This window comes from Spodoptera frugiperda, chromosome 25 (assembly GCF_023101765.2).
Source record: "Spodoptera frugiperda isolate SF20-4 chromosome 25, AGI-APGP_CSIRO_Sfru_2.0, whole genome shotgun sequence".
NCBI classification, from domain to species: Eukaryota; Metazoa; Arthropoda; class Insecta; order Lepidoptera; family Noctuidae; genus Spodoptera; species Spodoptera frugiperda.
The window spans coordinates 10531880-10558828 of record NC_064236.1 but is presented as its reverse complement, the minus strand read 5'-3'; the positions used below and the strand labels follow the sequence as shown (position 1 = coordinate 10558828).

The following is a 26949-nucleotide window of genomic DNA, read 5'->3' as shown; positions in this document are numbered from 1 at the left end:
TGGTTAGCACCTTATATCTTTTATTAGTAATTGTTAATCGACATTTTAAATTACACTAACAAAATATCTAATTCTTAGCAAGTTATAGTAGTTAATTACATAAGTTATCTTAGGTACACTTTCGTTCGAAAGGATCGAAATTACTATAAACTATGTACTTTGGCTGACAGGCTTTTAGTATGTTTGTTACGTACTATTTTAATTTGTCAACTAATTTATTTAACTTAAGTGACCTGTGCCAATCTTGGTTGTGAGTGTGTGGAAAGTCCACAGCTGTCATTAGATAATTAGCTCACACTCACAAAGAAGATTGGCCCAGACATCGACACACGCAATATCACGCATCCAGACATACCGACAGCTACAATAATTACACTGGTTTATCAGGGTTTCGCTGAGAACTATAGACAACAAGCCTGCTTCGGCTGCAAGTACTTTACTGAAATATATTTACTTATATACTAGATAACTACTACATAAAATAAAAATAGCATTATAAAGATTTAGGAAATGTTTCATTACTACAACTAAAAGTTCTGTCCATATTTATATAATTGTTAAAGTTTGTCCAGCGGTACGACTTGAATGTTAATTTGTTCTAGGAATGACTAAGATAAATTCTTATCGACAAATTACTAGCAATACACACTTCGATAGCATTCGTCTTGCGTCCAGTGTACCTACGCTTGGAGCGCCCACGCGAGAATATCTCGACACTTTGACTACACTAATAAATGATCACTGATCACGGTGGATAGTTCACCATGACAAACCTTACAATTACATTTACTATCTTATTTGATAGGCCGGTTCTATCACTATTTATTTCATCTTTGGTACAAACTTAGGTACCTAACATTTTAGAAAATTATGCAAGTTAGATACTATTTGGTAAATATTGTATAAAAAATCTAAACCTTATAAAAACCAGTGTTATTTTGTATATCTATCTATACATACTATATTTACGTAAGATTACATATCAGCATATATCAGATCAGATCAGGGGTCATGTTTACTTAAATTTTTGGTCACAAGAAAAGATTTACAATTATGTCATTAGAAAAAACTATCAACGATAATTTAACACTTTTCAATCAACTTATATACACGCCCATTACATTTTGCTACGCAGAAATTTAACCATTCGGATAATACTTGCTACATACTAAAGTCAAATTACACATTAACTCGACATTGTCAGAATAGGATCATGTTGAGGATACACTGTCGGTGTCGGTGTACCTAATGCATCGTCCTATGTACATCGCAGACCTAACAGAATGGGATGGTATCTATCTAATTCAAAATTTACATGCGCCCGACCGAATCAGAAGACACTCTGCCCTAGCCTAAATTATTGGCAGTATATTTTTAAGGCGAAGCAGTCAATTCGTAGTCATCGGCGTGCGCGGCACCCAGGTCGCCTGCTCTCACTGCGGCGATGCGTTTAGGTCTCGGAGCCGCAGGTGGTCAACCAGCGGGTGTGTCTCTTCCATTCTCCTCTCATCAGGCCACTTAACCACAACGTTGGTGCTCGAGGGTGGCAGCGTCACTGGTGGTTCCACGACCACCGGTAATCCACCTTCGCGCTCAGGCAACACGTGACCGAAGAGTGCTCCCACGCGCCTGTACATCAGCTGAGGCACTTGTGGCACTGAGGCGGTGTCATGGTCAACACTATCTGGTATTGCACGTGGACTGCCCCCCATCTGTGTCATGATGATGACTGGCGGTGTTTCCTGAGGCGGCACCACGTCGTTCAGCGCCCTCAACGGGACGGGCGCTGTAGTTTGCGGCGCGACGCATGTTGACGCGCCGTTAATGCGAGCGCTCAACGTCTCTAGCACCGTGATCAGCTCGTACAGGTGATCATCACATAACACCGGGTTATCTGCAATGTAACGTCCTAAGAATATATACTTGTAACAAAATGCTAGGTTTATAATTTATTTTTCGCAACTGTCTAAGTTATTGCCATACGATTAAATACACAAGCACATGCAATTAAATGCATATTAAATTCTAACTCTTACAATAAAGGAAAAAGTATTCGCAAGAGCTAATTAATTCGTACAGGCATATAACATGTAAGACTGCAGAATTTTGTTGTTCTCAAATTCGCTTTGCTCCTTAAGTTGAACATGTCACACATACAAGCGTTACAATTTTTCTTAAACTTATAAGAAACTGCTTATACTATTTAAGTCCATACGCACCTTGGAGGTAAATCTTTAACACGCTAGGCACTCCATTAATAGTACATCTAGATTTCGATACAACGTCATAGTTAACTGTCTTGATGTGGTTAAATGACAAATCAGCTATACATAACGAAGGCAATCCGTGGAAATCTTTGTCAAGTAAAGTTATGTTGTTATGATGTGCTATTAATTCCTCAAGTGACGGCAAAAATGTCTGGAAATAAACCGAGACACGAAAATTAAATATAAAATGTAAGTGAAAGTATCGCAACAGCTAAACATTGGTATTGACATTTTTGTACAATTTTTAAATCGCAAAAGCTCGCCAAGCAAACCAGACACAGTATGTATACTCCAGTGTATAAACAAACCTTTGATGTTTCTTCCAATGTAGTTATGTGGTTATGGGACACATCGAGCAATCTCAAATCTTCAAGACCAATCAGATCATCTGGTGAAATTTGCTGCAGAAGATTGTTACTTAAATTGAGCCTCAGGAGGCCATGTAGCCCCATCAGTGCTCCGCCCAAGCTAAGGATATGATTATGGTCAAGCCTGAGTTCGAGTACACGAGTTTCAACGTCAACTAAATTCTGTAAAAACAAATAATTTCATCGGTCAATATACAAACATTTTAGACAATTGCTCTAGTTTATGTTTTAAAATATTTACCTCCATGTTTCCTGTTATAAGGCTTATTCTATTATGAGAGAGATCAATAACAGATAATCTTTTTAAACCTTTGATTTCTTGCAGAGAAAATTCTGTCATGTAATTATGAGTCAAATTCAAATATCGCAATGACTTCAAACTCTTTAAAGATCCATTTAATGATTTGAGTTGATTGTACGCAAGATCCAAGTCAGCCAATTTCTCTGCTTCGGTAAACTCATCCTCTGCTAGCTGTAATTACAAAACATAAATTTATTAAAATAAAAATTAATTACCTATATACAATTGCTGGATAAATGTTCATAGGTAAACAGAAAAGATGACGATTAAAGAAAAGTTGCCTAGATCGCATGAATCTCCTCACCAATGAAAATAAGTCTGTGGAAGGATTCTAAGGGAGTTAAACAGGACATTGGAAAAATAAGATATACAATACCGACCCTAAATAACCTGAAATAAGGTTAAGAAATACATAGCATTTAAGTAAATGTAACTATGTTTAGGGTACGATGGGTCTGGCATGGTCTTTGTGTGATCAAAAGACCCTAAATTAATAAAGATTAATAAAAAAAGAAGGTTAGGAAGAGAAAGAAGGATTTTAATAGAGAAGAACTTTTCTATGTATGTATCAACACACAAAATTACTAACACTTTCTATCTTGTTGAAAGACAGTCCTATCCTTATTAATCTTCTGGACTTCTGCAGAGCTCCGTCCAATAACTTGATATTATTTCCATAGAAATACAGTGACTCTAGTGAAGGCATCTGTTTCAGGTCTTTGGGTAAGGTTTGTAATTCGTTGTGAGCGGCGTGAATTAGGACAATCCTTTTCGCTTTCTGAAACAAATATACCAACGTATAAATATTTTAAGCATAACGTAATTTTAATACATATCCAGGTGGGTACATGGAATTGCGACTCTGTGTCTCATACTTCTTCATCTTCCATCACATTCATGCACATGACCGTACTCGCACGCTTTTCAAAAGTACCTAATAGGTATTCTACACCTAGACTTTTCCCAAAAACTTCAACATTAGACTTCTAATCTTATGAACGGCTCCACTAGCGTTGCGTGTGATACTTCTTTTATTTTCTCAATATCTTTCTCAGCTGAAGGTAAATTCATCCATTCTTACGACACAATAATACAGTGTAAATGATCTGTACTTACGACTGGCAATTCATTGTCTATAGACTTTAAATTATTCGCGTTAATGAAAATCCATTCCAAGTCGTCCAAATCTCGGAGAGCTCCATTCAGCGAACTAAGCTTGTTGATTGCAAGATGAACGTGCTTCAATGCTTTGGGCACCGCATCCCTCTCTATTTTCGATATCTGGTTATCTGCCACCAGTAAGTGTTCCACTTCCTGTATATCCTACGAAAAAAAAAATACGATTAGAATAGGAAAGCTGACCATTTTTTTTAAAGATAAGTTTGAAGCTATTTTTAGGTATAGAAATGAACGAAGTGAGCCCATACCAAATCCTAAACTTTAATTCGTATAATCTTAATACATGTTTTTATTTTGGTAAAGCTTTTAAATAATAAATAATCTTGAAACAATTTCAATTATTACGCTATAGCTACAAGCGTCACAGATAAAGTATGGATTGCCATTTAAAACGAGCAGCATTTCAGTATTCGGACATTACAGACCATAGGATCGATATTACGTACCTACACATTTATCATAATTCTTTTAAACAATGGCCACGATAAGACTGTGAGTCAAATAAAACTTGCCATATCATAGTCGCAAGTACGTAAAAATACATAAACAAAGATAAACCTAATAAACACTTTAATTTCCTAAGCAGAGGTGAGGACAGTCCAGTAAATTAAAAAAAGAGTAAACAAAAAGGACACTAATCATATTAACTTCAAATATACGCTTGTTGCATTTGGGGCTATCACCAACGTTGGGTCTATTTATAGAACAGAGATAAAAAATGTGAATGGCTGGTACTATTATTATTCTGGTGGTGAGAGTTCATTATTATATAGTCAACAGTTTATTTCCTTACCCTGAAGTCCTCTTCGGTGAGCTTCGTGATTTTGTTCCTGCAAAGGTCGAGGGTCTTGACGTGCGGCAGGTGCTGGAGTACATGCCTCGGCATTTCTGTTAACGAGTTGTCAGCCAGACTGAAGTAGTCCACCAAGTCCAACTTCGTGAAAACACTCTCTTTCAACTCACTGGAATTGAGAAACATAACTAATCATAATTTGTTTATCTTTTGCTTTTATGAAAAATACTTTTTTATTGTTTGAAATGTCTTAAAAATATGCAAAAATGTTGGGAAATGTAAAATGTATTATTATATAGGATGTTTCTGTAGCTTGTGTATATGCGTTACTGCGTATAACCTGACACGGTAACTGCACATGATACCAACGCCTCGACTACAATACTTTTATTATTGGTGAGTTGACTTGATAAGTTACCATATTCATTTGAAACAGTGTCAAGCTTTACGCGTAACATAGTATTCAATAAAAAAACACTGCTTACGTCACACATTATGGCCTTATTTTTCTTTCTATAAGTTATAACGCAATAGATATGAATGTAAGAATTTATAGACAGTTCTTATGAACCGATAGCATCTTGAGTGTCACTTGCGTTCAGTGTCATTCACCAGTAATTTCATCAGTCCTAGAAGCCAATCATTCGGAGGTGAAATTGTATTTATTTTACTAATATTATATATCATTTTAATATCGTCATTATTTAATATGTAATAACATATTAAAGCTAACCCTCAAGTTATTATATCGCCTCACCCACGAGCGCAGTCAACCGTAGGGTAAAAATAATTCTCGCGACAAATATAACTGTTTATCTGGCTCGATGAGCAGAGAATTTATTTATCAAATATTGTTTACAAATAAAATAGGTCTACATTTTGTTATACGGATATAATCCAATACGTTATTTGTTATTTTTTGCCTGTTGTGGATCCGATTTCGTAATGTAATAGTTATTAAAATTAGGGTGTAGAAATTGACCCTATTTTCCCACAAAAGTATATGTGTACCAATTCTGAGCGGATTGAATAACTATGTAATATACCTAATCATTATTAAAATAAGTGTATGGCGCATCCATCAGTTCTGCCTACTCAAAATTCCGATGTCGGGTACCCTATCACCTCTCGCGGGAATATCGGATATACCATTATTAGTGATAATGCCACCTACGCCGTTGTTGTCTATCACACAATGGAATGAAAAAGCTTACAGTATTTTGCTTTTCTAGCTAGATTGACATATTTTTCTTAGTTATTAGGTAGCCACTTAGGTGTGGGAGGCCTTTTCCAGAACCTTTGTGAAGAACCTTTTGTAAAACTTAAATGAACAAAGAGGAATGGCGCCGTGTTGTTTAGAGTTTTATGTCCACATGATAGGGTAATGTCAAATATAAAAAGAAATGTATAACTCATTTCTTCTATAATCCTATGAAGATTCCAATTTAGCGTATAGGTATAATATATAAATTATATAAAAATGAGGTGATCAATTGTTATTAGGTATTAATCATATTATTTAGACACCACTGACAAACGGTGAAGGAAAACATCGAGAGGAAACCTGGGAATATAATTTCAAATTATTATAAGTTTAAAATCGCCAGCCCGCATTGAGCAAGCGTGGTAATTGATGTTCAAACCTTCTAACCTTCTTCGTGTGAGACGAGGTATTTGGTCAGCAGTGGCCACTTATAGGCTGATGATGTGAGGTGATCAATTCAGTTGGTGAAAATTAGGTGATCAATAAGTCGAAGAAGGTCACGGTTTGCCTAGGCTTTTAAAATGATGTGTCATCTATCTATGCCTACATATAAAAAAGGAAAGGTGTTGTCTGTACAAAAAATGAATAGCATGGACTGTTATAATATCGATGCTGAACTCAAAAACGTAATTAACTTTTTTGTGTCTTTTGTGTTTTTGCACACTAATATCAGAATCCGCATATTAGATTTAGACTCGGTTTTTACGGATTATAAGGAAATAAATATAGATTTCCCTTATTTTTCCTTTAAATTGTTTACTAACTACAAATATTTGTAATTGGTACCTATACAGTCCAATAATTATTTATTTACAAAATACTGTTTGATAAAGTCTAGGAAAACGGGATTTTTTTAATATCACCATGTTAGTGATAGGTACTTCAGTTTTATTAAAAGTTTTAAATTAAAATTACAATAATTACAAACTTGATATAGAGATTGGATGTCTATATTGTTAAGAGATAGATGTGGTTTGTAATAGATTCTTCTTTCTTATTAAATCTTTATCAAAACTGCGCCAAGTTTGTTCCTAATTATGCTTAATAAACCAATATTGAGCAGATACACACACAAGGCATATGATAATAAATTATTAAATAAGTAACCGAAAGATAACGATAACCAAAAAAGTATTATCATTAATTGAATTTACGACCCTGCTTTAAGCAACTACGATAATATTATACAAAAAATATGGTATCTTTAAGATTCAAAATCGAGTGCATCTGACAACTAAAGACATGAGGGCGCTGAGGTTGCATAGTGGGCTTAGTGCATGCGAGTAACGCGAGTTTAGTAAACACTAATGTGAGGAGGTCAACGTTCCGGGGTTATCAATGCAGGGGCGGCGCGCGAGGCGGTCTGCCTAGTGCCTACATTGCTGTGGTATCTACGAACCCTCTGTGATTTCCCACTAAGAGTGACGTAACAAAGTTAGATTATATTCAGAGGTCCCTCTGTTGTTTGACCTATCGTTTTCCTAACACACTTAAGTAAAACTATCTCGAATGTTTGTTTCAAGAATGCTTACTAAACTGTCTATCATATTGTTATTGTATCTACATGTTCCTCTTCGCTATCGTCTGGGACTAATTGAATAAACTAAACAGTGTAACACGATTTGTATTATCACAAGTTTATAGGTCTTCGACTTTGTTACACCACTGATGGACGTTCCCTTATATTTGAAATGTAGGCCATCGTAAAGCGTCTATCACTTCTTAGTACTCAAGATGCCCATTTTTTTTGCAATAGTTAAATCTTTCTAACGAGACAGCAAAATTTTAAGTTTTGAAGAAGAAGGGTTCATAAAAAACTATATATTTCAGAATAAGAGTGATTAAAGAGGTTTCTGTCCATCCAAGGACAAGAAGATACTAAAAGGATAAATAACAAAAAAAAATTGTTGCTTTGATTTCACAAAGTGCGCGTACCTCCTAAATTGCTGCCCAGATTTTCATATAAGTGCCTTTTCGATGGCCAATTTTTTAAAGACGCTTTTAAATGTCATATTGTACACAGAGTCCGCAGACAGTTCTATATAATTTATTGCATAGGAGTTAAAAATAAATGTTTGTATAAAAAGAATAAAACAATCACAAAACAGTGTTAAACTTCCCCTTCAACCTTTGGCAACAACAGCAATACAAAGAAATAAATGCTACGAACAAAATACAATCGATGGCAAAACTCAACTATTTATCTATTCCCATAGTTAATCTATAGCCCTGCATATGCATACATACATATACATGTATTTAATACAATTATTTCAAAAGATTCACAAGTAATTCTACATTATAATAGCACCTCCATACCAAGATACAATAAAAATACATATTAATATTGATAGTGTATTTCTCAATCAAAATAAATATTAGACAACCTGCGTTAGTACAAAAGAGGATCAATACTCAATAAATACGAGAACACTGCCTGACAACTGTTTGTAGGTAAACATTATCCACTAAAAGGTTCTAATTTTCCGTAAACATCATTAAGACCAGCTTAAGTTGCCTTAAGCCGTAAATCTTTGAAGGATTTAATCAATTAAGGGAATAAGGAAGGAATAAACAAAATCGGAATGAGCTTCGAAAAATAACGTTTGTAAATAAGATTGTAATGAAACGTGCTTGCCTCTATTAGTATCTATTCCACTCGATCAATTGACTCTTATTCAATGTCACACTATTGATCCTGATGAAACACGTGCGATTTATTATTTGCCATGATTCAATGTGGAGTAAAGAATTGTACAAAGGATGTAAGTCAAATTCAAAACAATGATTCCATTTCATAACAAAAGGCAATTTTGAGAAGTCAAAATAGAATAATCCTTTCCATTTTATACCAACAAGTAATTTTGAAAAATCCAAATAGAATTATTAGACAGTCTGTCCATTAATGAACCAACGACTTGGTTCCAAAATGTAGATTCGTACGGTAAAGAACGATCAAGAAACTCCATCATTATTCTAGACAAAGCTTTAGATAAAATAGTTAATTTTTAAAAGAAAAGGTAACAGCATAAAATAATTGACATTTGCAAACTGACATCAGTCCCTGTATAAAAGCAATTAAGGTAAGGACAAACGACACGCCACTAAAGAAAATTAAAACGCACCCTATTCCTCATCACAGAAAAAGTGGAGAATAGTCAAGAATATCATTTTCAAAGGAAACTAGCCTGAAGCGAGTTTAGCTGTTGATATCAAAACATTCACGGAAAATGAAAGCAAACGTTCAAATTAAAGAAAATTCCTCAGACAGGTAAGCTTTGAGCTTTGTTCTGCGTTTGCACAAAGACAGTTTTATTAAAAAATAGTTTCGAGCTGAAGTCGAGATGAGATACCTAACTAACTAAGGAAATTAAAAGAAAAGCTTGAGCTTTGTGTAAATACTTTTTTTAAAGTAATATGATAGTTTAAAATTTTCTACGTTAATCGATATGGTCGTCATCGCACCGGTGAGCGACGTTAGCGCAGAATTTGTTTTCAACGGTTTTGTACTACATACATACATTCTACATACGACGAAAAAACAGCATCCGCGTAAAATTACAGCATCAATCTCTATTCTTCCTAATTAAATAGCATGGTGAAACTTTCTGTCAAAATCATCTAGAATCAAAAAACAGAATTTAGTAGAAAACAATCATTTTCCCAAATTCCAATCAAACCGAAAATTGACAAAGGCATTCAAAATCACAATTAGTATAATCACAACAAAACAATTACGTTCATGACCTTCGTGCTTTGAAAGTACATCATTTAAAAAGATAAAGGATTAAGTACTCGATGGACGGGACGCGTCCACGGGTTCGCTACTCGTTGAGTCGAACGATACATAATTGACGTTCTCGCTTAGGCCAAAGGGTAATTAAATTACAAAACGGGACCAGCACATATACAATTAAACGAAGCGCTAGGCTCGGCTGACGAACAAAGCGTGATTGCACATATCGGACTTATGTCCAGATATTGTTTCATTGATACTCTTCCTTATATTTTTGTGTGAATTTTGACTAACGCCTATATTACATAAGTAGCTTAATAATATTCAATGTATGTATAACGTTCCACACGCAAACACGAATAATCGTTGATTTATGGCGTTTTTTCAATGTTTTAGGCACACACCTGCTGACACCTTTTACGATTTTATCATTCTGTATCCTCAAAAAAAAACAATAAACACATCAGACTATTTTTCTTTTAGATGCATAATTTTGCTAGACAATGTCTTCGATATTTCACGTTCAATGTGTATTCGATCCCTGTTAAAACATAGTGGTTCTGGCTACTTTTTGACCTTACCTAATATTTAAACTTTCTACACTCACTCCTGCATTTTACCCTGAAGTTTAATTTCATCAAGCGACCCAAATTCAAGACACTCCACGAAATCATGAGTCATTTGGGCCCAAGACCATACCTTAGGTAGATGACTCATGGATTCTTAAAATATATCCATGCAATAAATGACAATTGAAATCATAAGTAGGTACTCGTACTTATATATCTAGTTGTGTACACTACCTGTGCTTCCTCCCTCCTCTTTAAAGTTAAAGAAACACAGGTAATATGAAATATCAAACGTAAAGCTTCTATATTTTTTTCTTTTTCTACAAAAATGACAAACAAGAATGCCAATAAAAATTTAAAACGTTTGTGAAATCATCACAATTTCGTTATTGCCCAATTTTGAATAGAGTTTGAATCTTTTATAAAATATCATACTCGACGATGAACAACACAATTATTGAGAATAGATAAAATCGACATAGATATTGCGCATCTTCGTGAACCTCTCAATGATCGCTACGATGGCCCGTCACGAGGTAGGAAACATCACACCATGCCAGTAGGAAGACTAAGAAAATTTTCCATGTGAAAACTTCATGCGATTTCGACATCTAGCTTTAACACAACAAGGTTTACCTTGTTTTGTAATGTATTTTTTGTTATTGTTACCTAAGTAGGGGTAGGTCCACGTGATATTGAATTGCAAATAAAGTCTCAGAAACTTAAAGTAAACACTGAAGGGCTTGCTTTGAAAAACTCTAAAGTTTCAAAGAAGTCGGACTAAGAAAAAACACCGCAACAACCAACGCTAAGTACAATAATTAAGAAAAACGTGATTTTCGTTTTTTTCCTAAGTGTTTCATAAGGAATGGAAAGGTCAATCCTTGTTTGTTTACGTGACTATCATTTTGCAACATAATTATTATTAAAATGATGGGTATATTGTACATCGATCATATCACAACAAAAGGTTTAACGTTCCATTATCTAATCCTTCAACCTGACCTTTTCTCAACTTAATGTGCTCGGCAGTTAGTCTAAATAGTGGATCCTTGAAGGTCTTTTGGAATTCACTCTAACTTATCAGATTTAACAGTTAGATACAAAAAATACATAACTATAACATATAATCACGCAGTTAAACGTCTAAAAAATAACGGTAAAAAACGGAAACGTCATTACACTAATTTGCCGATTTCAACGTGAATTAAAGGAATGGAAATGTTTTTGATGGGTTTGCACGTCTATCATCCAAACCGTTGTCTACTCCCACCATGAAAATTGGCAGACCGAAATTATATTAAGTAGTTATTGGGCATCCGAAACTGCGGATAACGTAACAGGTTACCGGGGCTCCGGCTCAAAGCAGGAGAAGGAACGGGATGGTTTTTAATCAGTAAGAGTCGAAGACTCCCTCTTGCCTCACCCAAGGTGAGAAGTCACTGGATGATTTTCCCAGGTTAAAAAAATATAAAAAATTTAGTTGTTGGGCATTCCAACTAAACAAATATCTAACACGCTCGACCACTATAACAAAAGTAACGATTACTGTTGTCCACATCACGTCATTGGACGACTGCATGTAACCTACAAATGTATGTATAATAGAAAATGACAATAAATTGCCACTTCGTGAATATTTTCCATTATCTTTAGCGCGATGCAAGCATTAGTAATTGGCCGACTGTTGTCATTGGTAGGTTGCATGCATTCGTCAAATGACCGCAGAGGACAGTAGGCCTAACTGTTGAGTCCTCCTTTCTGAACCGATAACAGGGATTATTTATTTTTATTTATTATTCGTCATATCACCAAATATTCAATAGATCTTTAAGCCCATGTGCATATAGCAAGACAACTACATGCATTTTAATCAGCCTGAAGGCTAGGCCGGCTTGAATAAAATGTATGTAACATGTATGTCTCGTCTAGTCTTGCCATCTGAACATGGGCTAAGACAATCGAGTAAAACCTAATTTAACGTAATGGATTTCTCTACTACAACCAAAACTGGCTTGAAGTTAGTATTTTACATGAAGGTACTAACTGCGATCAGCTCCTCATTACTGGTTAAAGATGATACATTATTATAAGGATTGATCCTTGTTATGCTGCACCTCCAATCCTATAGACCTATGTATAATTCTATACATAAATAAACATAGATCCAATGGATATTATAGTTTACGGTGTACATATACAATTGAATTGAGAACGAACTTTATCGATCAGTATCAATTTTAAGGAAATAAGTTTATTGTTTTCGGTAATTTTGCAATTGTTTAAGGGAAAATTCGTTAATAGGACTCCTGTACTGATCCACTTATTACTAAGTTTATATCGTCTCGTCTAGTCTTACCTCTATCTATTTTAGGGTCGATCGATCATGAAGTATTTTTCCATACCGTGTAAATAAGATATTGAGAGATATGTTTTTCATTTGCTACGTCCCTATTCTGTTTTTTTAAGTATTAACATTCATTCTGGACGTTATCGTACTGTTGGTTCAGATTCGTTTAATATAGTTTTACCCTCAAATTATACAACAAAATAATGTAATCTTCTTTTAATCGCGTTAATATAAGATACCCTGTTAATTATAAGGATCAAACTACATTCAGTATTACATTAATTCATCGCCATAATATATTGTAGAAACGACCAAAAAACTCCTAAATGATTTGGTATAACTCAAAGTATTTCTTTTCAAAAATATTGACATGATGTAAACGAACGAATGTGATTAACTGATAATAATTATAAATCTGACATTTCTGGGCAGTTGAGTACAGTTTTGTAAATAACATTTGTAATCAATGACATGAACCCTCGGACCGAATAATTAGCCAAATGCTCTAAACCACGTGAAAGCGTCTGCCACACAGATACGACATCGTGACTACAATAAACGTAGCCATTGATATTACGGGTGTCACTTTTGTTATGAATGATTTAATCGAATACCTACAACAGAAACAAAACGTGAAAATTGAGATTACTTCATTTGATGATTCGATTCGTTCCATTTCACTCTAGTACAGAAATGGCTATGAAAGCAAATGGAACATCGATGAAAATACGTAACCAACACAACAAGACATCGATTTTAATAACCAATGCAGCATTCTTACACACATTATTTGAAGTATCCGTGTAGAAATACATAAACAACGACTACAGTAATTTGTTAGTTCATCATTAATGAGTAAATACAGTGAATACGACACGACCAATATGATATCATTCAATTTTACTGCTTTAGAAGCGACCTTAGATAACCCCGGGCAACGTCTCCTAGATGCCATCCCCACACATCTGGAGTTCACTAACGAAAGGTTACTAATGGAATTAATGAATAATAATCCATTAGATAAAACTACTTTCCAATTATTAATAATAACGACTACGCATATCCAGGCCAAAATAACAAAACACTTGATAGAATCCATTCAGCGAGTGGAGATTTCAATAAAAGACAAGAAAAAATAAATAATTAGGATGACCCGAAAAATCTGTGAAGATCAATTGAGTGGTCAATAAGAGCCGAGCTCATGGGTCATGGGCGACTTAATTGTTGTTTTGTAAGGAATAAACCGCAGAACATATCACATTCTACCAAAACATACATAAAAAGCCCAAAGTAAACCAACTTATGGGAAAAATGAATGCATTGTTCCTCCAAGATTGTGACAAAAAAGTATAAAACGTGAGTTTTTATTTTGTCTGTCATTTTTTTGTCCATTGATTTTAACAAAGCAAGTATTAGGTGATATAACTGTCAAACTTTGCAGTGGGAAGATGTGATAACTTCAAAAACCATAGCTTGTTTCTGTCATGGATGAATTGAGGGATCTTCAGTGGTATTTTCCCTCTAAAAAGCTGAAACTTATGAAGGGTATAAGTTATTGGATAAATGACTCCCCCAGAGATGCAAAAAGATATAGTTGTCGTTACTTAATCTAGTAATACATACTATGATCGTCTTTTTCAATATAAAACGCTGATATTTAGAAGGAGATAGTACTAACCGATTTATATCGACAATCAAACAACCATTCGTGTTCTCCGATACATACTAAACCATTTGACGATCATGTCTCAGCTTTCCTAAAAGCAGGAGGATTCGCCAAAAGATAGGTGGATAAGCCTTGACTATGCAAAAAATATTGTTCAAGCGCACTTCGTGCTTCTCACACGCTAGTTACTCGCAGAATGCCCGTTACCTAACTCATGCCACACTTCTCATGTTTGCGTTTATATTAGTTGTAGTAATATGAAGCTGATAAGAAACATTACAATAATAAACCCACTTTGAGGGGAAATTTACCGAGTGGCGGTTAGATCCTATTTTCTCCAGGGCATAAGTAAACGATAAATAGAATATATGTTAGTTTTGATTCTTTTCACATTCGATGCGTACGCGTCGCATGATGTAGCAGCCGAGCGCTGCCAGCCCTGGCAAGGGTGCCGCCCACTCTCTCGATAACAGCCGATCCTCATCGGTGTGCGCTCTTCTTATCATAGACCTGTTGTTCTCTCATTCAACTTACACATTGTTTGTATCGTGATACACACAATTTTAATGCTATTTTACACAACAAAGAGCTTACACACAATATGTCGACATTACGTATATTCACAACCGCACACATTAGGAAAACTGCACAAGAAACCGAACTTAGATCCAATGATGGTGATAGAATACTTCGTAATCGACTTGCCTTAAATTGTCGAAGTTTAGTTTAAGTCTTGTGATAGAAAGTCCGAGTTCTTTGATGCTGTGTTCAGAAAAATCCGGAAGCTGGGAGTAGGAGATATCCAATCCGATTTTTGTTTCTGGGCTGAACTTGTTTGTTAAAGCCCGAGCAATTTCTTCGTAAGCACTGATACGTTGGCAAACAACAAGAATGGCACCGGTGCCGGCGTCTTCGCGGCGGCAGGTGCAGGGCGAGATCTCTCTCCGCATGGCACAGTGCAGGCTGGCTCCGGCTCCGAGCTGCCCGGCCAGTGCGCACAGCAGGGCGGCGGCGAGCGCGTGCTTGTGCGCGATCATCGTGTGTGCCGTTCGGGGCGGTTCGCGCTACTGGCACGACTCACCACAGGCGCTCGGAATCTGTGCGCCGACGCTGGCGCCCGGCCCACCCCGCGCAAACGCATCACCGTCTGCACTCTGCACCTTCCATTACATTTCCCACTCAGTACATCGTTGATATACCCGGCCTGCATATCATTTACTTTTATAAATTACTCAGACTTCAATAAATGAGATAAAAATATATTTAATTGGTATTCTTGAACGCATTGTTTTCGCACTCACCGTTTCAACATAATAATATAATATATTGTAGGTTAAGTTCCGTTTAAGTAAGTAGAAAAAAACATTGTTTTCGGATACATTCATTAGGTAATAATTTAAGATGATTTGAGCAGCAGCAATTACTTTTTATTTACTTAGTGATAACTACCATTAATGTTGTGTTACTTGTAATTTTTGATAACACATTTAATTATGACACTCATAATTCGGTCAATATGTTCCTCAGACAGGATCTAAGATCCCTGTGTACAAGAACTACTTGTACCTTATCAATAGGCCAAGTTTACAGAGATAAGATGAACTTACACGTACTTATCTCTGATATTTCAAATAACCAATAAGGTACAATACTTTCATCTTTTATTTACACTACAGTTTCTTATGAATAAAACCCGTACATTTATATACCCGAATACTTTATGACATTTCCTGTTAAATGTATGCTTAATGTTTTAATTTGCATTTATCTAAGAGTGATCATATGTTTGCTTACTTTATTTATGGCAGAAGTCTGATGCAAGACCGCAATTAGATACCTAAGCACACAGCTAGATCAGCCAACGCCAAGCTAGTTGAAACTGACTCTCTTAGATAAGAAGTAAGCACTGGGATGGCAAGTATTATCCCACTACCAACAACACAAACATTTATATAGAAGGACGACGGGCACAGAGTTAAGGATGAAAACTAAACTCGCAAGTTACAATCCAAATTATTTAGAGGTTGGCTCAGTATCGTCATCAAGCAGGAAAAATTACAATAATAATCATGGGTATAATTTTAGTAAAGTAAGTATTCCATACTATCAAGTCATCTCCTTAAAACTTGACCGCTTTTTCAAATTTTCCCTGGACGATTCGGAGAACTAAGTCTTCTTTCAACGGAGCAGTCATGCGTAGACGGAGTGCGTGAGAGAACGATCCTACAGACGGGGGAGAAAACGATCGTGATATTCTGGGTGTCGGTAACATCTCCGGCCGCCATAAGCGCGGGTTGGTGGACCCTGAACAATGGTGGCAATCAGAACCAGATACACCGCGTCGCGTTTTTGTTCTTTGCCACCAGATTACCACAGATACCAATTAGACCGGGGTTGCGGAGAACCGCAAAGGTTATGGCGGCTCCGGCTCTAAGTACAAGTTAAAAGAGGGTGGTTTCTAGTCAGTAAAGGTTCGACTCTCCCTCCTCTGTGGACGATTCTGAGTCTCTCTAATGGGCCAGAAGTTAGGAACAACGTCTTGGTACCGTACCTACGTCATCAGTGGCAACACTCACTGATTGTACATCCTGGTCTTCAGACAGTGCGGAATTTTTGATGACTTCACGTAACTTTCCGAACGCCGAGTGGAGTTCTTCGGTCATCTTTATAGAATTTGGACTTACGTGTCTGGATCATCTGCCTTAGGTATGTGTAGTTCTACAACTTCGAGGATATCATTCCCAACGATAACCTGAACAGATATAACATGGACATTTGGCATGATTTACATCTTGTCATTTTAAGACTGTTGAGAAACGATATTGAGGTGGCTGTGAATGGTATTCAGGTCTTCAAACAAATCAGCCATTATGTCATCGGCGAAACAGCCCCCTCCTCTCATAAAACTCTCTAATCTTCCAATCCTCAACCATCAAATCCTTTAAGATCCGCAACGCACTTGATCTGGTGATCCGGTGGCTAAGGTCATGGTGGCCCGAAGGTTTAAGACACCTCACATCAGACACTCATGCGTGAGAGTGCGGGTTCGAAACTTAAAAACAGCAGGTAACAATGTAGCTTTTTCCGAATTATACTTACATAGTTTCTAAGATTATGTCCACACCACTGACAAACGGTGAAGGAGAATATCGTGAAACCTGGGCTTATATTTCTAATTGTGAAGTCACTTACTAGCATTGAGCAAGCGTGGTGATTAATGCTGGTGATTTATGTTAAAACTTTATTCGTGCGGGAGGAAGCTGTGGCCACTTATATATAGGCTCTTAATGTAATGTGATGTGATCTGTGTTGATGTGATCCGTAAACATAGAAAAACGTGTGTGCTGTTTGCAGACGGCTCGGGAGTCCCGAGTGGCGCATTTGCCAAACTCAGTGGCCAGTAGGGGCACTATATAGGCGCCAGCTACAGCTCTAATACCACATTAAGAAATAAGATACCAAGGAGCAGGGAGGAGGATTTATTGGACGCCTAGGTAAAGAGAGAAAGAAAAGATGGAACTGAGGGGGACCTGCAGCTCTGTATAAGTGATATTAGGAGTGATTAATGACCGTAAGTGAGAGGATTATTATTGTATACCACAAGAAACTGAGAAACAATGATTTATCAGCGACCTACTACAGATGTTATTCCATAGTAGGTGAATGTAGACGCCTAATAATTTAAAAATAAAAAATTCAAGCCATTCAAAGGTTATCGTACCAAAAATCTCGGATCAAGTTCAAATTTTTTTAAACAAATATTAAGATTGCAGAAAATATTATGCAAAGTTTTTTTCTGTTTTTGGGTAGGGGTACGATTCTACGTCTAAGTTTGAATATAGACCATCTACTACTGTACTATTATGTCTATATTTTATTATGGGGAGGACCAGGGAGTTACTAGAGTTTCCAGGGGGTGCCAACAGAATTTACGTAACTTATAGACAAACTGCATTTCATACGAGGTGGCTGTTGTTCGATTCCTAGAGTAAAACTTTCAAGTGTGTTATTCTAATGTGGGAAAAAAAATAATAAACATGGTATATATCCCGTTTTAATTATAGTACAAGTGACCATGTCAGTTTAAAAACTTATGTATTTTTCTATAGTTAGTACAGCTCGGTACCCATTTTAATAACGATTGCTTTGTCATCATGTACCTACATTCTAGACTGCGTATCTAGTGGCTGACAGTGTTATTTTATATTGTTTAATTCCCGAAATTTTTAATCCCGAACCAAGTTTAGTTTTTTTAACTTTCGCCTCTCCAGTCTAGAATGAATGAGACAACCGCGATGACTGCCAGCCTTATTATTAAATTTCGATACTGCATAATATTTTTCCTATTGACAAACAGCAGGTCACATACAAATAATTTAATTTCATGTCATAAATCACACATTCAACTAAATAATAATAAAAGGGATAGAATAGGAGATACTATCGATGGACTAAGGTACTAGGATCCTTCCTGCCAATGGGAAACTTACTTAGATGAGATAACTGGCATCTGCTATACTTATGTCCGAATACTCAAACGCTACTCAAATTTAAGACACTCTCAAAACTAGTTCTGTCCCTATCAATTCTTTATAATATGACAGAGATAACACGATATTTATGTACAACTTAAAATTGAGTATCATTTCAGTATTCGGGCGTTAGACTAGAAAATAGTAGTGATAGTCATAGCGTTATCCTTGGAATACCTCAAGGCTACGTAATGGGACCAACGCAAACGAGCCTTCACAATTTTGGGAAGTTTAAACAGAAAAATATATTTTAAATTGAGTAAAAAGCAGTTCCTCGTTCTACGCGGAGGACTAAGAGGGGGGGGCGGGGGGGCTTTGTTCAACAGTGGACGTCTCTCGGCTGATGATGATGATGATGAACGAGCAGTTCCTAGATTTTTCTCGAGCTTAATCAGAACATTAAAGGTGGTTTTAAAACAGTAGACCTTGAAAAATATAATAGCTGCTAGTGAAGCGTCGGGTAGCAACCAGGGCCGTCCAATTAGCCTTCGTAATATAGTTTTATTAGTACTTGGATCGATACAGCGACGCCGCTTCGAGCGGCCCGGACTCACACCCTAGATTCTAGATATATCTATAAATCAAACACATGTCCCGACACCAACAAATTGCGACAGTAAAGGTGTGGGTAAAATGTGGATTCAGGGACGTAGGTTCGCACTTGGATCGGCTGTAAGAGTGAGACAAGTTTATAGATTTATAGTACACTGAAAAGAGAGAAATAGCAGCAATGTGTGCGTTAAGGGAGACTTTCCATGGACTCTCCATGCGTCGATAACCATTTCTTAATTAATATTGGTTTTGATGTGATCTATAGAGGGAGATAGCATGATTTAATAGCTAGACAAGGATCATAAATTGCAACATGGTTGCGTATCGTACTACAACATGGACTATAGAGGTTAGGAGTGCAATCTTTAATGGAAAACAAACCGCTGGAAAAATGTACATCGAACTGCAGTAATTAGATAAAACTATAGTACAAAGTACTACTATTCAGTTTTAACTCATTTCATTATAAGTACTTAATTTATGTATTCGCAAAACGAGAGCAAAATTTGTTCAAATTGAAAAATAGTCATTGCACTTTTTCACCGTATTTCTACAGTGCGCCACGTTTTTTCACAGATGAAATTGGTGCCTGTATACTCCATGGAAAATACTACATAATAACTAACTATTGACGGATTGCACTGTGCAAAACATATATTGCTACGTACAAATATATGTAGGGTAGGACGGTAGGGCTGACACCCCTCTCGGGACTCCACGGCCTTTGCATCCCGGTATCGATTTCCTAATTAACGTACTACGGACCAGTTAAATAAACAAAGCTTCCATTACCGTACCGATATATACAATTTAATTATATTAAAGTTTCATCTATGAAGATACAGGTAATCTACTTTTTGGAGGTTTTGTGGCCTCAAATTGTAGAAAGAAAGAAAAATATTTATTTTGCACTTTGTAAGACATTAAGTTAATTACATATGTTCTTTAGCAATGAAGAAGCAATTTGGAGTTGGATTCTCGACGTGCTCCACGTGGGGCGGCTTTGGTCGCGTACTACTACAATAACTACTCATGTCCAAGGACTCCTAGCGTAGCTCGACACCAGTCAAGTTACGTTGTCAGCAAGCTACGTGTTGTTAGTCAGTGTAATGTACAAAATCATCTGAATTCTTGCTACCGATGCAGCACCCTCCAACCGTGGTAACGTCATCAGCCAAGATGCAACTCATCTCCTTAAATTTCCAAACGTAGGTCGCACTTCTTTTATTAACCTTACCTAAAAATAATACATAGCTACGAGTATAATAAAATGTAATAAGTTTGCTATATACATATGTATTATATAATAAGTTGGCTATTATAATGTGTTCAGTAGCAATTCACATTAACATAATTCTGAATAAGTATTAAGCAAGCAAAGCGACAACAACAAGCTATAAATAAGTATGTTTTTTAGAATACTATAGATATTTTGCAATAATATTGTGAGATATATTTTATAAATAAACATATTCCACTCAACAACATCGAGTATTTTTATTGTTTTTTTATCAATTACAGTTTTTCAGTAAGACCTATGGATCTGGACTTATTTTCATAATGTAAACAAAAAAAAACAGTGAAATAACAACTTTCCAAGAAAACGGTTACTATGTGTAAGTACAATCAACAAATCCTTAAACATTACCAATTGAATGTGGATATTCAAAGACGACGGTAACTGCCTTTGGATTCAATGCAATATTAGGTAATTGTTTAAACTTTGTTACCTTCAGCACCAAATACATAATATAATAATAAAAAGCGACATTTTAGAAATAGTTTTTAAATAAATATGATAGATATAATGAAATAATTCACTGCAATATTAAACAAATGTAATAAATATGTACATGCCAACATACATCTAATGTTTACGAAGAGATAAATGCACCCGTTGCACAGCTTCATCAATGGGTGACTGGATCAGTTCTATCTACGGACTATTCTATATATAAACTGATACGTGACATTAGCCCAGACATAATAATATCTAATAACACGATTATTATAGACAAGCTATTCTAATCTACATCTGTACGACGTACGTGACACGCGTGACATCACACTGTATAAGATGTACTCACCATACGCTTCACAGGTCCCTTCAACTCGGACATGTGTTCTCATCTTGTGTCTTGTCTTGTGTGAATGTCTCGTCTCCAAATATCTGCTTGGAACTAGTATTCTGGAGTCCACGTTGGAAGCCACGCAGACGACTAACGGCCAAGCATTCTACTCATCGCGGATATCAAACCCGTTTTTAGGAAATACCAAGAATGTCCATCTTTTGCATAAATTATTAGCGAAACGTTCGTGATAACTATGGAAATGATAATATATTATGATAAGTGTGTTCATTATATATTTGTTTGTTACGCTAGCCAGGATCAATTAGTATAACAAAGGAGATATAGGTACGTAAGGGTACCTACATATTATCTAACAATATTGTATGTAATTAGATGTTTTCCTAAAAGTAATTTTCTCACACTCATCATAAAGTTGTAAATATAACAATAAAATGCAAATATTTATTGGCAAACCTAGACTGGTAATTGGTATTACCCTCATTCGAATTGATGACATACTGTGAACACCTGTGGCAAAATATTTGTTATAGATCGATAGATAAATACATACCCTTATTACCTTTGCTAAACGAATACAAGCTTGAACTTACTCTTGTTTACAGTACCCATAGTATGAATTTGCTTTACGTTTAAAGTAATCGAAGTAAAGTAATCTAATTGGCCGGCTCGAATAACCCACCCAATCAGAGCTCAGAACGCGCTGCCGTTTCGATTTACTTTAAACATAAGACAAACTCGTACTAAGGGTTATTGGATGTGTCTGTATTGCTAATTAAAAACCCAAAATTTTTATTACTTTACCTGTCGACTTTATGAAACAGTATACTAAGCATTACTTAATAAAATCAAAATGGAATGTCGGAATAAATAAAGATTTTAAAACTACTAATATTTTAAACTGAACGTGAACCCTGGTATATAGAAAAGTAATAAACTTGTAGCCGGCAACGATCCGGTTCAAGAGACGGATCAGTTTAAATTCGAAGTTTCAACGGATCTCTAAAGTTATGTTCTATTATTTATTGCTTTTACGTAATATTAAAAATTATATATTTTAAATTTTAAACAGATTTAGATATATGTAGTAAGTTATATACAGTAAGTAAGGCGTAGTTGTAATTGGGATGATAACTTTAATTTCTTTTACATATTATAAGTTTTTAAATTGATATGGTCACTAGTAATATCATTAGAACTTGGAACGGGATATTTAGCATGTTTAGTCGTTTTTATGCGTACAATAATTATTCCAACTTTTTCCAGTTATTGTTTTGTCAGAATCAGAAGCTTTGGTCGATATTTTGATTTTATATATTTTATACCCAACGATAGCGTAGACGGTTACTTTAGTTCATTTGATCTAGATGTACCTACATATAGGCAGATAGACACTCAAAGAAAACCTCAATATTTTATTTTCCCGTTGTTACTAAGCACCAAAATTACCATTTGGAATGCGGAAATACATAAATAGATTAAAAATGTTAACTACAGGTATGCGTGCGTGCGCTTAGGAAAAAAATATAAATAATGTGTTGTAGTCATAATAACGGAATACTTGAGGAAAATACCTTTCGGCTTACAATATTCGTATAGATTTTTGTAAATAAATTTAGATTTAACAAACTAGTATACAATCTTATTTGATTGCCTATTTATAAGTTCGGTGAGTTGTGTCCGATTAAAAAACTGGACACCAATTAATCATTGTAAGCATGCCTGCTGACATATTGTGAGTGATTGGAATGCCTATAACTTAATTTGTAGTATTTAATATTCATGTATGATATAACTTTGCATGGCTATAAATAGTAAGGTGTTGGGAAAAATAAACCTTAAGTATATCTATATACAGGTACAAATGATTTGCATGTGTGAATGATTTGAAGAAGAAGCCCAACCCTTAGGGATATTATCTTAGGATAAGGATAGAAATTAACAGAAAACAAACCTATTAACTTACCTACATATATTGTATAGTATAAAAATAAGTCGGGTTTTCCTTCCTGACCCTATAACTCCAGAACGCATGAACTGATTTCCACGATTTTAAATTCTTTGGGAAGGTTTCGGGCTCCGTGAGGTGTATAGCAAAGAAAATTCAGGAAAATTTCAAGAGATAAACAGGGAAAATCATTTTTCACATACAACGCCATCTCTGATCCAAAAATAAGCGAAGCTATCTGGTGGCGAAACGGAGTTCGCCGGGTTTGCTAGTTGTTTTTAAAATAATCATAAATTGAATCCGTATATAGTCAACCGTCAAGTGGTCGCCAACGTGACCACTGTGCAAATGTTACAAACTCGTAAAGTGTCTAGTATTACAGAGTTCTATTTAAGAATTCTGGGAAAATCACGTAGATTTATAAATCCACTGAGAAATAAAATACAATTTCTCCTATAGTTTAGAACCTTGAGGCTAAGATTAAGGATCTCCATGCTCCCTCTGTGATTGACAAAATTATTAACTGAGTACATTGAAATTTGGGTGCACTGGGATCCTCTCATCCACGCTCTGCATACTATTTGCAATGTTTTACCGCCTGACGACACGTCGTCTGCAAGATATGCGCTTTATCAATATTAAATTATTAAATATTTAACGATTACTCTTAGGTCATCTTTATTGTGTTTTGACATAAATAAACCACTGGTAGGTTAAAGTGCTTATATCTTTAGAATCGAAGCTGATTAAGAAACAATATCGACCCCAAACTTAGTAGGGAAACACCACCCCATCAGCTCTCTATTTGTTAGACAATGCAAATACTTAACATTAAGTAAAACCTGCATACAATTGGCAATGCATATAAATTAACAATTTTAATTATTTAATAGATTCATCAATAAAAATCTCAACAAATCGGATGCTATTTTGATCTCTAATTATGATGTATTTACGTAGAAATGTTTATTTAAATAAACTAAATGATAAGGTCATTGCTTTGACCTTTCACATTAGAAATAATATTGGCGTCACGAATAAAGGAAATAGCATCATACATGATTCTAAATATATTTTCTAGAAAAACTAGTATTTAAAAATAGTTTCCTATTTCCCATTACCTGTTTTATACAATGGTGATAGGATATCTAGATTATTTTCATATAATACTTACTTCATTAGTTTGCAACGCCTATGATATGTAAACATAGTCTGGCCAATTAAGTTTTAATAACCATGTAGTTATAAAATGATTGAGGTGAAGTATCAGCATTACGAGTTTAATTCTAAGATGTAATAATGTGATAGCGCCTGATTCAAAGTGAAGTGAGAAGCACATAATGAAGTTTAAACTTATGATGGATTTTGACAATTATGCAAAATATGATTGACTAAACACAAAACCTCCTGGGGGTCGGTTCAGGCCATGAAACTAAACAATTTTTATTATAGAACTTTTGGAAATGATAAAAAATTTGGTTTCATAGGTATTTAAGTTTTAAGGTTTTCACAGTCTGTCATTACATTAAAGAGGGTTTTTTTTAGCGGTGAAAATCGTCCAATGACTTCTCCCGCCTGGGGCGAGGCGGGAGAGTGTTAGACTCTTACTGACTAAAAACCGCCTCGTTCCTACTCCTGCTTTTCGAGCCGGAGCTCCGGTAAACCCGCTTGGTAGTCCGTAGCTCCGGACCAGGACATTAAAGAGGGTAATGAACAAATGTTATTAAGTGTACAAAAAACAAGGCACTCTGGATGAGCGTTCTATGCGTTTAGTAACTGCTTCATCATCATCATCATCATCAGCCGAGAGACGTTCACTGCTAAACTAAGGCCTACCCCTTACTATAGTACCTGCTTACAGCGTAAGTATAAAGTATTCAATGAATACGTTATATTGTATAAAGTTTTATTATAAAAGCCTAAAAAAACCAATCTGATCTAAGCAGGGATCGAAGAATCTGTAATTTAGAAATCAAATGTTGTTCGTTAGTCTCGCTAAAACTCGAGAATGACTGTACCGATTTGGAAATTTTTTGTCTTGAATTATTTGTAGTAGTCCAGGGAAGGTTTAAAATGTGAGAAAACGGTGTTTGAGGCGATACGAAGTTTGCCGGGTCAGCTAGTCGAAAATATTTGTTATTCAATGTAACTTATCAAAATACTCGACCGGCCATTAAGGACAGGGACTTATTTTTGTCCATTTCGTAAACAGATCATATCATCAAAACACGGCAGTCTTTCGTTATCTTACTTTCCTTATTATTGAAAGAATAATGAAACCTTTATTCCTTATCTACACTTTCCATCGTCCGAAGTGCGTACATTATGTACGGACATATATTTATGCTACATACAAATATTTAACTATAATGCTGTTATTCTCGGCTGCTGAGATCGCAAGGAGTAACCGGATCTTCAGCTCGAAGCAGGAGATGGAACGGGTTGATTTTCATAAGTAATAGTCTCACATTTCCTCTTGCCTCAACCAGGAACAGAAGAGTCGTTCAATAATTTTGCTTCACAAAAAAATACTGTTATTCTTCTTTATAGAAAAACAACTAGTGTGAAAAAAATGAAAATACCAGCAATTGTATAATGAAACAAATTAAACAGAGTTATTGTTAGACCAATTAAATACGTCATCTATTTGTAGCTGAAGAACTTGTAGCCACACACCGGTCGTTCCATAGATAATTAATAAAGTTTACAATAAGTCTCGTAGTTACCTATGATTTAGAAACTGAATGAAGAATGTATTATCCGAAATTGACTTGAATAGGTATGTATATCTCTCATGAGGGATACATTATCACGGAGGCAAAGACTATGGAACGGCTTTTGCTACAAATCTTACATACCTCTTTCGCTTCATCAACATTCATCAGCCGTTTCATGCATCCTCGTCGGTTAAGGGTACTTTTAATTTGACCCTCCTTTAGTTCCTCCCTGTGGTTCCTCCGTCTAGGGCGCCCTCTACGGACGGTCTCATTCATATCCACATCCCATTTATATATCGCAAAGTTACATAACATAAATAAGTAAATTATTATACATATATCCAACTTAGTTTGTTGAAAGTTACTTAACAGATCGCAGCAAAGCAGAAGTCGCAAGTAAAATCAATAGTAATAATCAACAGCGTGAAACCAAATAATAAAAATATTATAGAAATTAAACAAAATACCGTTAAAGGTCACTGGTATCAAACAAAAATATACAAAAAGGTAAATTCGCTAAATGAAAACAATTAAGCATTGTTCGAAAAACGTAGACACAAACATTCGGATCTTAGTACAATTTTCAAGGGTAGGGCGTAGTACAGCGTAGACGTGAT

The 26949-nt window shown here is 35.5% G+C and overlaps 1 protein-coding gene across 1 annotated transcript; it reads right to left on the bottom strand.

Moving 5' to 3' along the window:
* On the bottom strand, positions 1–15643 carry LOC118262474 (leucine-rich repeat protein SHOC-2). Its single transcript, XM_050704417.1, has 8 exons — positions 15195–15643; positions 4909–5073; positions 4053–4259; positions 3526–3714; positions 2877–3107; positions 2576–2797; positions 2220–2418; positions 1–1894 (listed from the first exon to the last, which is right to left on the bottom strand). The coding sequence occupies exons 1-8, from the start codon at positions 15528–15530 to the stop codon at positions 1434–1436; spliced, it is 2010 nt and encodes a 669-aa protein (XP_050560374.1). The 5' UTR covers positions 15531–15643; the 3' UTR covers positions 1–1433.
* Positions 15644–26949: the final 11306 nt, after the last annotated feature.

Bases quoted from the DNA above. Each gene is read 5' to 3' on its own strand.
- LOC118262474 (XM_050704417.1), bottom strand. From the start codon at position 15,530: ATGATCGCGCACAAGCACGCGCTCGCCGCCGCCCTGCTGTGCGCACTG. The intron at 2,798-2,876 runs GTAAATATTTTA...TTGTTTTTACAG, and splicing joins TTATAACAGGAAACATGGAG to AATTTAGTTGACGTTGAAAC. The intron at 1,895-2,219 runs GTGCGTATGGAC...GTTACATTGCAG, and splicing joins GTTAAAGATTTACCTCCAAG to ATAACCCGGTGTTATGTGAT.